The following is a 12,430-nucleotide window of genomic DNA, read 5'->3' on the forward strand; positions in this document are numbered from 1 at the left end:
GCTAAAGCTGAAGCTCAAGGGCTTCAGCCCCAGGCAGGTAGCCTGCAACCTCAGTCCTGCCACCCAGGGCTGAAGCTCTCAGGCTTTGACTTCAGCCCTGGGTAGTGGGGCTTGGACTTCAGGCGTAGGCCCAAGCACATCTAAGCCATCCCTGGTGACCCCATTCAAGGGGGGTTGTGACCTACTTTGAGGTCCTCACCCACAGTTTGAGAACTGCTGGGCTGGTGTAAGTGGCTCTAGGACTAAATGACAAACTTGCTCCCTGTATAACTGAGCATAAAGGGGGAAGAAAGAAATCTATCTTGGGTGTGACTGGAATTGTAGGAGCTTTGGGCTTAGTGGGGTGTGCACAGGAGATGGTCAGTGCTGGAAGTCTTAGACACAAAGCTAGATGTCATCATGCTCATTGATCACAGAAGTACTTTTTAGACAAGCCCTGGGTCTCTAAAATGTAAACCTTTAGGTACATGTGGACAAAGCACATTTTAAAACATTGGTGTAGAATGCAGCCCCCCTAAACTTAATTTTTTTTCAAAATACTTAATGTATAACTAGATCACAGGTGACCTAAAACAAGTAGCGTTCATAAAGTAGAAAATCCTTTGAGGACTAAAGGAAGAATGGTTACAATGCTTTGTGTGGCATTAGGTAGAGACAGACAACACCTGTTTTCAGACATTTTTACAGATTAGGGTTTTAAAAAAACACACCCGATGGAGATATTTGGGTGCTGTTAAAGCAAGTCATTTTACATTTACTTGCCTATTGTCTTTAGCTAACTATTTGAATAGGAGGTGCTAGCTGCTGTAAATGAAGCTTAGCAAGAGCCATTGTAACCTACACCCCTCCTGGGTGTGGTGTTCTGTCCTATCTAGTGGCACAGAGACCACTTAGACACAGAGGTTGAGTCTACTCTGCAGCATTAGCTAACAGCCAGCTGGCTTCTGGCTTATGCACTAAGCTCCAGAGGCCCCAGGTTTAATCCTGCCTGCTGACTACGAGGGTCTGTTGCTGTTAAACCATCACTTCCAAGCACTATTACACATGTTAAGTAAAAATGTTAAAAGTTGCTTGTGCAACCTTAATTCTGCCCCCTGTGTGCCCTGACTGAAGTAATGGGTCCTCTAGAAGTGTAGGTGATATAGCTAACTTACATACTTGACTTTACAACGATTTAAAGGTAGATGAGAAATTGCCTAGATTTTTCTTACAGTTGCACAGAGGGGGGGAAAAAAACCCTTGCCCTGCCCTACCCTCACCAAGTCAGGTTTTGAACTCTGTACCTTCCACATGAATAAGTACAAAGTTATCTTGAGTGTGGAGAATTATGGGTCTAGGGCAAGTCTGTATTTCCCTCCAATAGTCATCCAGCTTTAGGTTCATGTGTATAACTAGTCACTATTTAAAACAGTGCCCCTACTATAGTCTCATCTTCCAACAGTACACTAACATGGTGGTGTGCACCTAGTCCCTTTCCAACTATGGGCCACAGGTGACCTGGTGCCCCATATTGCAAGAGACAGGCTCTGCTACTACAAGCTGTCCTAAAAACTTTTCTATACATGACACCACCCTTCTATTACATAAATCTCCAGAATAAGCAGCACCGCCAGTTAAAATACTGTGTCATTTTCATCCTGAAGGACAAGAGTGCTTTTCAATCTGCCTGGACTCCCTTATATTCAGCCATTGATAGTTATCTCACATACATTCGCTTTAGCTTCTTTTTGGAGGAATGGAGGTGGACTGCCTCATAAAAGACTAATTAGCCTTTAAGTGGGGTTAATTTAATCTGACTAGTGCACTCCCCCTCCATAAAGGAGCATGCACAGTTTGAATGACCATGAAGAAGAAACTTATTACTTTACAGCTGAGATGTTCTGGTTACAGTGTTAAGGCATTTTTTCCCAGTGACTCACAAGACAGAGTGCCTGCAATATAATCTTCCTGTAGCTCCCCCTAGAGTAGGAGACCTCATTCTTTTGAGGCTGCTTAGAATTTGGAGTTTGTGCTGTGAGAGCACCTTCAGGTCACAGGAAAAAATTCTGCAGCTTATTGATTCTTCATCTACTGTATCAAGGGCCTATTAGGATCATCTACCTTGTGTAGAGAGTTGTCACTTTGGATGGGCTATCACCAGCAGGAGAGTGAATTTGTGTGGGGGGGTGGAGGGTGAGAAAACCTGGATTTGTGCTGGAAATGGCCCAACTTGATGATCACTTTAGATAAGCTATTACCAGGACAGTGTGGTGGGAGGAGGTATTGTTTCATATTCTCTGTGTGTATATAAAGTCTGCAGTTTCCACGGTATGCATCCGATGAAGTGAGCTGTAGCTCACGAAAGCTCATGCTCAAATAAATTGGTTAGTCTCTAAGGTGCCACAAGTACTCCTTTTTATGGATACAGATATGATCCTAATTTTTGAAGCAGGAACAACTCAAGTTTCATAAGCAAAATGCTTTTCAAAGCAAGATAGCAAGGGCCTGCACAACTAAATCAATACTTCCTTATGGCAGTGGAGTAGAACATAGCTACTTGTATCATAAGTTTTCCATTTCAGGTCTTTTTCCTATGAGATTCATTCAACAATATACAAACTGAAACTACTGAACTTTTACATCACAGGTTTAGAAGACTGTCAGTCTACTATATATGTACACACCTGATACATTTGTGAGCTTCACCATGCTGCATTTTTGCCATGTATTAGCGTTATGCCAAAAAAACCCATCCCACTTACAAATGATGCATTCTAAATCATTACACAAACAGGGACTGTTGATGGAAATATTCCATTTATTATTGGTGCAGTTTCAGAGTATATTGTTTGAACAAGTCATTTTTATTGCAGCTATCAAATGTATTTGAAAGATTCAGAGAAAAGTGTTTACAAAAAACCCAGACCAAAAAAAGACAATTCAGAAACAATGCTGGGCATTGTTTGCACAGTTTTGCCCCCTACAGATAGCTAAGTGCATCTCAATATGTAAACAAGATGTTTCAGCTAAGCAGGGGAGCTCATCTTTGCATTGAAATATTCTGTTCTCCCCTCTAATTAAAAAAAGAAGTCCACTGCTACAAAAACATGCTACCAAAAAAGTAGTGATGAAGGAGGAGTTCTCTGTAGTTCCAATGCATAAAGCTGTTAAGCATTTTAGGGCTACTTCATTAACTAGTTTATTCCACCCATATACTGTTGGATGTACTTGCTAAACCTTATGGCATGTAAATTCAAACCAAGCTGACTTATAGCTTTGTGTTTACTATATACAAATCAAACAATCATCTGTAAATAAGAGCTTTGGGAAATACTTAAACACCATAATTAGGAGGCTTACTTCACTTTGAGTGGTTAGGTGGACTTAATATACGGCACTGATGAATGGCAAGATTTAGTGTACAGTCATTTAAGCTCCAACTGTGTTACATTTTTAATTATGGTAGTTTTACATAAATTAAACTACGATGTTTTATACAAGTGACCTACTTTTGATCCTCTATACCCTTATTTTCCCCTCTTTAAAACTATAGTTTTCTTTTTAATTACCCATTACTGGGCATCTTACATTTTAAACAAATTTAATACTTATCTTGCCATACCTCTAATGGCAAAATTATGAAATCTTACTATAGAAAAGTATGACTTTTTTAAAAGCTGTGATACCGGCTAATTATGTGCATTCATTACTAAATATAATACTCTAGCATGTATTAAAGCATTCTACCATTAGTAGTGCCTTAAAGCTAAACTTTGTAAAGCTGTGTGTATATATTGCAATCCATTACTAATCACTAACAAAAATAGAGCATCAGTACCGCTGTCAGCTAACAATCATCCAAATTTAGATATTAACTTAAACTAGAATGAAAAAATGGATACTTAAAACAAAAATTTAAACAAGTTATTGATGCAGTATTTATGACATGGGCAACTTACAGAAAATATTACATTGTCAACTAAAGATTTCTTCCATGCCTTAGTCTAAAGTGCAGAAAAAGACTTCTGTATTCCAAAAGTAACCACTGTTTTTATGGGTTTACTGCACACTTTTCTTAAGTAATTCAACTTTGCATGCATTCGGGGGTTGACCTCTTACGCCAGTTGAAATCACTGTTCAGACACATAGTCGTGACTATCAGTAGGAGAGTATTTCACAGCATGGGTTTCTTTAGGAATAAAGGCTCTTGTGCAAAGGCAGTACTATTATGATGAATGTCTAGACTGATTATTAAATACAGTGCTAATATACATGGTTTTAACTGGGATAATGCAAAAAAAGACATTTTGGTAAATAAACATAAATATAAAAAGGACAATTTAGCACTTCCAAAATGAGTTGGTTCAGCATCTTTAGTAGCCTCCTATGGTTCTTTCTCAAATTGTCTCAAACCTGCTGAAAGAGAGAATGATTAAAGATTGCTTGAAATCAGATGTTTCTCTAGCAATATAGGAGGTGGCTGTTCTGAATTAACTTGCCTCAAACCCCTTCACCTCAGAGCACCTGCTAAGGGGCAAGACAACAACACACACCTACTACTAGGCTGTGTGGCCAGCTAGCCCACAGGTGCTCTGTGGCTCCAAGGGTGGATGGGTAGGATCTCACACAGATACTTGCTCACATCTGGCGGCAGCAGCAGCAGCCGCCGCAGCGGCCTCTGGAGCAGGTACAGGAGCATAGTGACCCTTTCAAGGAGTATTACACAGCACGTTCCCCACGCATCGTTTGTCTGCGGCTCCTGTTCCTAGACAGATTGCCTCAGCACTTCTGCTCAACCACTGTATTCCAATCCCCGGGAACAAGGAAATAATTCTACGAGTGATGAAAGCATGGTCTACTAAATCAAAGAACAGGGAGACTGGCACTCAGGAGTTCCAATCCCTGTTCTTGATATTGACCTTCTCTCCACACATGGCTTTGGGTAAGCCATTTAGGTTGGTATTGCCCAAACTGCTCAGTGCTGGCCTAGCTCTGCTACCTGGGAAGTCAGTGATAAAATTGCCATTGCTTTCCCGTGGGAGTAGAGAGAGAGGCCAGCACTAAGTAATTGTGAAAAGCCATCTTAATTTCACTGTAAAATAATAAGGCCCACTTAATAGGAGTGATATCAGGGTTAGTTTGTATATACTGCATTTCATCTTCCAGAGCTTTGTAAACATTGCAAGTGTTATTCTAAAACAGACTTCTAATACTGAAATGATGAAAAAAGTATACTACTTCCCTCCATTTAAGTCAGCGTTCTCACAGATGGATTGTTTTGTTCCAAATATGGGTCACAGATTTAAGGGACTCCTATTGAATGGGCTTCTGATCAATTTTAATTATTTAATAGAGCACTTCTTCCCCCACTCCTCTTCCACTGAGCCTCATTTCTTCCGCCTGGTTTTCCTTGGAGAACTTTGGAATACAAGTATCGCCTGTACAGAAGAGCTAGCAGAGGTTTTACTAGTTCCCTTCAGCACAGCCACGACATAGCTCTCAGACAATTTATTTCAAACTTGTGACTCAAATAGGGCCAAAATAGAAACACCAAACATAGTTTATGCTGTGAAAAAGTATCCAGGCACCGCTGCAGCAAGAGATGGCCTGAAGCTGACAGCATTTGAACTCCACTCCAATTCAAGTCTGGGGCATGGAGGGCACTCAGCAACTCATGAGATCAAGATTTAAGAGTCAACAAGTGACTGCATGTTCATCTGTCATGAGACTTTACGCTTGGCTGATGGTACCGTTCAGAGTCATCCTATGGATTTGTTTTCATCAGTCCTCAGGGTTTCCATTCCCAGTGGAATAACATTGCAACACTAGCCTCACTCAGCATTTAGGATTTTTTAACTAGTTTTGATGAAAACCATTCATAGACCTTGAAAGGACTATTCCCAGATGCTTGACACCTGGGAGTGTTTGACGGTCTTATTCTTTGGGCCTCAAACAGTTCAAATGGATCTCTGCAGCTACAGCAAACGCACTAGATGTGTTATGCACACAATGCTTTGCAAATATGGCTAGAGAACGGTCATCCCAAAAGGAAGATTTGTGCTCATTACCCAAAAATATTTGTCAAATTATGATCTGGGGCAATTAATTCTTCCTTTCCGTTTCAGAAATTATTTCTTGTGTGCCACCACTAATGGCATACTTTTAAAAGCTGGGTGTATCTGTATGAAATGTGCAAAAGCTTCCATTTAATAATGTACAGTACAAATTATTCACAACACTTACCATTAGTCTCTGACTTTTTCCCCATAGCTGTTACCTGCAGTGCAAAAAAAATTCCATAATACATTTATCATTAAAGAAAGGCGTATGTAGGAAAACCACGTTCGCCAGAGTGGAAAGAAAGTCATATCTGTGGAAAGGGCCAACACAAGGTCTATGCACCACTTAGTTCTTCAAAATAGGAATGGTACATAGGCCTTTTTCTGGCCTACTGAACATTAACGGATGAATTTTCTCTAATACTATAGACAGAAGGGGGAGATTTTCAAAAAGGCACAAAGGGCAATTAGATCCCCAGCTCCTACTGAATGCTAGTCAGAGTTAGACACTTTGCCTTCTGAAAGTATCACGCAGGGTCTTTGTTCTCTCTACAATGGATAGAGAAGTATTACCTTAGAAGGAGAGGTTGCCTTTTCATTTGACTGCTTCTCCCAGAGATTACGTTTGTTGGATACATCTCCTGGTCTTAAATCCTATATTTTGCGGAGTCAAAGAATAGAAAAAAAAATCTAGTTCAGATTTGTTTTATGTAAGTGGAGTAAAGGCTGTATTGTAACTTTCCACAGAAATACCCACACATTATGCCTGTGTAAGCCCCATTCGGAATGTGTTTTCACAGATGTACACTAACCAAAAGCAGAACTTGGCCTGCAGTACCTTTACACATAAGTTATTTATATGCTTTTTACTTTTATGTTAAATACTATGCAAGGTAGAAGAAGAGAATGGAAAGTGGTAAAAAGCAAATACATATTTTTCACTTCCAAACCAGAGGATGGGTTATACAGCAGTTATAAGCTAGTCGTTGATCTCCTATGACACCTTAAAAACGGAGGTCACTGTCCAACCCCAAGAGGTTTAATTTTTTCTTTTTACACAGTAAGTACAGGGGAAATAACTTGAGCATACGGAATTTTTCATCAAGTAACAAGATGACACTTTACATGATCATCCAATATACATATCCCTGTAATACAAAATCCTACCTAAGTCAATCTACAGTTCTGCTAAGATGGATCTTCTTGTAATATATTCACACAAAGGGACAGAGTAAAGGTTGGTATGGGAAATTGTTTCCCTTGGGAAACTTCAATTTTGGTGAAAAGGTTTAATTTTCTGTTGGGAGGAAATATTAAGTCTCAGGTAGGTTTGAGCTGAATTGAAATATTGCAGTTGATTGAATAGAACCAAAATATTTTACCATTTAGAAGAAGCTCAACATTACAATAAATCTGCCCAAGATGCCTCAATACTTCATGGGAGTAGTAATTTGGATGTTTCATGCCCCCCCATTTTCTCCCATGGTATAGGCTCCTTGGCTGACCCATATCTCCCAAGACGCACTAGGCTCAAAGAATGCAGTGTCTTATGGGGGGGTGTCACATATAGCAGTGCATCATGGGACATGTAGTCTAGCCAGACTATATATCATTCTGTATAGACAAAGGAAGTGTTTTTTTTAAAATGTAAACAAACTATGTAGTCTCACCCAGAGATGGATTAGAAATGCTGTAATGGAAAGGACACTGCACAAACAGAAGAGCAGGTCCTCCTGTGCATTCTCAAGTAAAGATTTTGTGATCCAACACTTAGCCATAAACCATTCTTTATGTCCATTTTAATTCTAACTACAACCTTTAAATCCATAGCATGGAGTTGAAGTGCCAGGATAACAGGAAGTGTGAGAAAAACACCCACCAGGGAAAAATAAACCTTCAGCACCTCATGAAAGGTGCAAGTTCTACATTGTTCCCAGCATCCTTCTTGCCATCCCCAATGGAGACATCCTTGCTGTGCGCAAGGATTTCTGCAATAGGAAGGAAGAGCTCCCAGGTACTAAACAGCAGCAAGCAGTTTATAGTCTGACTTCTCTGGGGTGTGCTTTGGCACAAAGGTGATACTCTAGGATGCATTAAAACTTGCGTGCAAGCAAGAAGTACATAGCAAGTGGCTATGATCACAGCTGAGCATATTTCAATCTCCAAAAGGTCAGTGCAAAAACACTGTTGGTACAAGTCTCCAGAGGACTGACCACATGCCTAGTCTTAACTTCATTTTGGATGGATTTAAGGAGGTGAAATAAAGACAGCCAGATCCTGGTGCGCAAGAGGGAGAGAAAAAGATGGTTTGGGAATTGAGACAGACCGTCTTGATTTCCCCTTGGCTTATCCTAATAGCATTAAGAGTCATTTAGGTTTACAGTCAGATCATACCTTAGAGTGAATTTTAAAAGGATTTACTTGACCAGTTTAGCAAAGAGACCCCCAATCCAAAAAGGACAGAAGGAAGGAAGGCAGGCATCTAGAGAAGTCCACGCAAACAGAGATATTGAAAGGAAAGAGCAATCCGCTGAGAGAGAAAGAAAGATGTGGTTGAGAAAAGGAGTGGTTAGTTCTGCATTGTTTATTAATGCCCAGCTTAGAGAAAAAGAAACAAAACCCAAAAAACGAGAACCAGATTCTATGCCAATTTACCATGGTCACTGTTAAATAGCTACCGCTATTATTTTCTATTCAGACACTGCTAAACTCAGTTACCATGTAACCATTAGCAAATACTGATGTTTTAAGGGCAACCACTCAACTCCAAGCAACCCTACTGAAGGCAACAGGAGTGTAAATCAGAAGCACATGCTATGCTAGCAGTGATGTGGAAAACAATTGGATTGTACTGAACATACTAGACAATGTGCATAACAAGACTTTTTATAAAGTACCAAAATAAGATGAATCATTGAATATGATCCAGTGGAGGCCTTAGCCCTGCCATACCTTACAATACATGTTATTATCTCCCAATGCAGGGAAGGAAAAGGGACTGGAATTGTCTATTTCTGTTCTTTCCTCCCTGAACCGCTCTTGTTTCCCCTGCCCCTCTTGGCAGTGGCTGAACGACTTTTTTCTTCTTCCTTCGTTTGTAGCTTGCTGCCCTTGTTCCCAACTGAGTAGAAAGTTATGTGACGCTTAGAGTGAAGGCAGCCATCAGTGATCTGGACCAGGTGCTTCTTACAGGAGAGGTGAGCAATATAGACATTTGGGACAGTCTCTCTCCTGGAGTTGCTACATTAGGGATTGCTATGGCAACAAGGAGGAGACATTTGCATTCATTTTGGTGGGAAAGGGGCAGATCCAGGGACACAAAAGCTTTCCACAGCTCTGCTGCTCCTCTCCTCTAGATTAGCTGAAAGCTATATGGTCTGACAGCATATAGTCAAATATGGATGCAGGAAGCTTAAACATAACAGCCTGATGTGCTACTTGTATATTTACCATTTTAGGATTGGAGTCTCATTTACACCAAGGCATGTTTAGGACACTAACAGTTTGGGCATTTCAATAGTTTGCCAGTTCCTCTTGGAGGCAAAATATCAAATATTTCATCAACAGGTCATGACTGTTTATTTACAGATTCATGGCAGAATACCTGAGGCTCCAAGTTAACATTCTCCTCTGTAACATGACCCCTCACAATTTTTCTAGAGCATCCATCCATGCAGTTTCCAAGGCTGCACCAGCTCGATGGTGAGAGCTGTTCTGATACCATCATCATCCACAAGTTCTCAACTTTAGTGCTTCTATCAGGTCAAGCCTCTGAGGAAAGAGAATGCACCACCATCCCTTCCAAGGAGCCATCTGCTTCCTGACCTACCATATTTACTTTTTATCTCTCCTCTACTGACATAAGTGCAAACTTATCATTCAGAAGCCAGTTACTGCAGTTTTACTTACAGAAGGTTTCGGAGCAGGCGATTTGTTGGTGTCCGGGGTCTTAGTTAACCATTCGTTGATACGACTGGACACACCAACCTTCAGTCCAGCTGTTTCCTGCAAAGCAGTCATTTACAAATCAGCTTTTCTAGAGTACTTGTGCCTATGGTTTGGGGCTCTATGATTTGGGGCCTACAGGCTCTATGATTTGCTTAAAAAAAAGCAAAACCCATGGTTAATAAGAATTTCCCTCAGAGACTATGTCTGGTTGAGACATAGCCTTCAATTTTCAGGGCTAGCTGGTCACACCTGGCAAACAGAATAATCATTGACTAACCCCCTGGATAGTGTTTATAAAGCTTTCATCGATCCCTGAGCATCCAGTGCTGCTTCTGCCTCCACTCCAAATTCTAAAAATAAGATCTTTAGCGTAAACAGAAGAATGACATGGGAATAATTTCATCCAGGTTTTGTTTTTCTTAACTGGAATTTTGAAATACAATACAATAAAACTCATGCCTAGATCACCCAAGGTTAATAGAATTTCTTAAAATATATGGCCAAAGTTTTCAAACTTGGGTGCATACAGCTAAGTGCCTACATTCATATTTAGACACACAGAGTCTGATTTTCAGAAGTGCTTTCAACTCACGTTGACTTGTAAGAAGGAAATGTTGGCCTATGAATTTATAGACGAGATATGAACCTTAAATATTTCAGTGATGCTTTTAAAAAAAAAAACCAAAAAAACCCCAAAAAACACCTAAATAACTTTACTAGTAGAATTTGACCTAATAAAAACATCACAACTCCGAACTTTTTTGTACATGGCTTAAGCTCCCCAGTTACAGCTGTGTAAGATGTCAGAAGTGTGAAGTTTCAGTGACTCTCTTAACTTAAGTTTCCCTCTTAGTGCCTACTGTAATAGTCTTACTGTTATTCTGTAGGCCAGTGGTCTCCAACCTTTTATAAGCACCAGATCACTTTTTGAATTTAAGTGCAACCTAGGAGCTACCTCAAAGAAAATGTAGAAACAACAATAATCACACAAACCCAAACACCCTTGCCCTGCTCCTTCCAAGGCCACACCCCCTTTTCCAAGACCCTGCCCTGCTCACTCCATCCCCCCCCCCACCCAATCGCTCACTCTCTCCCATGCTCACTCACTTTCAGTGGGCTGGGATAGGGGGCTGGGGTGCAGGAGGGGGTGCCGGCTCCAGGCTGGGGCTGAGGGGTTTGGAATGTGGGAGGGGCTCTGGGCTGAGCCTGAGACAAGGGGTTGGGGGTGCAGGAGGGGGCTCAGGGAGGCAGTTTGGGTGCAAGAGGGGGCTCAGGGCTGGGGCAGGCGGTTGGGGTGCAGGAGAAGTGTGGAGTGCTGTCTCCAGGAAGGGGCTCAAGGCTCAGGCAGCAGGTTGAGGTGCAGGGTGTGGACTCTGGGAGAGGGCTGGAGTGCAGGAGGGGGCTCAGGGCTGGGGCCAGGAGTTGGGGTGCAGGAGGGGCTCCGGGGTGTGGATTCTGAGAGGGGGCCAGGGTGTAGGAGGGGTTTGGGCTCCGGACAGATGCTGCTTACCTCAGGTGGCTCCTGGGCGGCAGCACTGTGGGGCTAAGGCAGGTTCCTTGTCTTCTCTGTCCCTGCGCTGCTCCTGGAAGCAGCCGGCATGTCCGGCAGCGACTCCTGGGGGGAGTGGGGGGGGGGGGACAGGGCAGGTGGCTCCGCGTGCTGCCCTCACCTGCAGGCACCACTGCTGCAGGTCCCATTGGCCATGGTTCCCCATTCCCAGCCAATGGGAGCTGTGAGGATGGTGCCTGCAGGTGAGGGCAGCACGCGGAGACCCACTGCCCTGCCTGGGCATTCCCCCCCACACACACACCCCAAGCCACTGCCAGACATGCTGGCCGCTTCTGGGAGCAGCGCAGGGACAGGACAGAGAGGGAGCCTGCCTTAGCCCTACTGTGCCAACAGATCGTTAGCAGTTGATCTCCCGGTTTGGCTGCAGGAGGGTTGGCAACCCTATTGTGATCGACTGGTCGATTGTGGAGCCTCTAACAGTGGATCTCAGTCTCAGTGACTGACTGAGATCCATGGTCAGAGGCTCCATGATAGACCAGTTGACGACCACTGCTGTAGGCTACATGGGTAGCTGGGTCTTTGAGAATCCAGTTCTTCAAGATGCTGAGCACCATCTATCTTTGACTTCAGCAAGACTGCTCACAGGAGTAAGGATTACTCATAAATAAGGATTTAAGGAAAGGTCCTTGGTGTAGTTCTATATAAACATGCAAAGTAGGAATATGTACCTTATTTGGTGTCCCTGGTCCAGAGGGTGATGAGAAAACATTCCCTTTCTCCCACATGCTTTTGATATTACGGACACCCTCAGCTGGGACTGGAAGGTCAGAGGGTGCTGGCTTAGCAGGTTTTGCAGTCTTTGTGCCCTGCAATAGACAGACGCTAGTTAGTGCTCAGAACTAAGACCCTGGTGCTGAATGTGTTTTAGAGTTCT

At 42.3% G+C, this 12,430-nt stretch overlaps 1 protein-coding gene across 13 annotated transcripts in view; it reads right to left on the minus strand.

The window, feature by feature from the left end:
- Positions 1-2,779: 2,779 nt before the first annotated feature.
- The window catches only part of CALD1 (caldesmon 1), a 236,554-nt gene continuing 226,903 nt past the window's right edge, over positions 2,780-12,430 (minus strand). For 9 of the 13 annotated variants that reach the window (XM_073319335.1, XM_073319384.1, XM_073319326.1 and 6 more), the window contains 5 exons: positions 12,225-12,362; positions 9,948-10,043; positions 6,612-6,692; positions 6,223-6,256; positions 2,780-4,395 (listed from right to left, as the gene is read on the minus strand). In XM_073319335.1, coding sequence (XP_073175436.1) covers positions 4,364-4,395; positions 6,223-6,256; positions 6,612-6,692; positions 9,948-10,043; positions 12,225-12,362 — 381 coding nt within the window. In that variant the 3' untranslated portion in view covers positions 2,780-4,363. Of the gene's footprint in view, positions 4,396-6,222; positions 6,257-6,607; positions 6,693-8,432; positions 8,569-9,947; positions 10,044-12,224; positions 12,363-12,430 lie in introns of those variants that run through there. The other 4 variants (XM_073319429.1, XM_073319375.1, XM_073319438.1 and 1 more) reach the window with 2 other exon arrangements.

The sequence above is a fragment of the Lepidochelys kempii genome, chromosome 1 (genome assembly GCF_965140265.1).
Source record: "Lepidochelys kempii isolate rLepKem1 chromosome 1, rLepKem1.hap2, whole genome shotgun sequence".
NCBI lineage: Eukaryota > Metazoa > Chordata > Testudines > Cheloniidae > Lepidochelys > Lepidochelys kempii.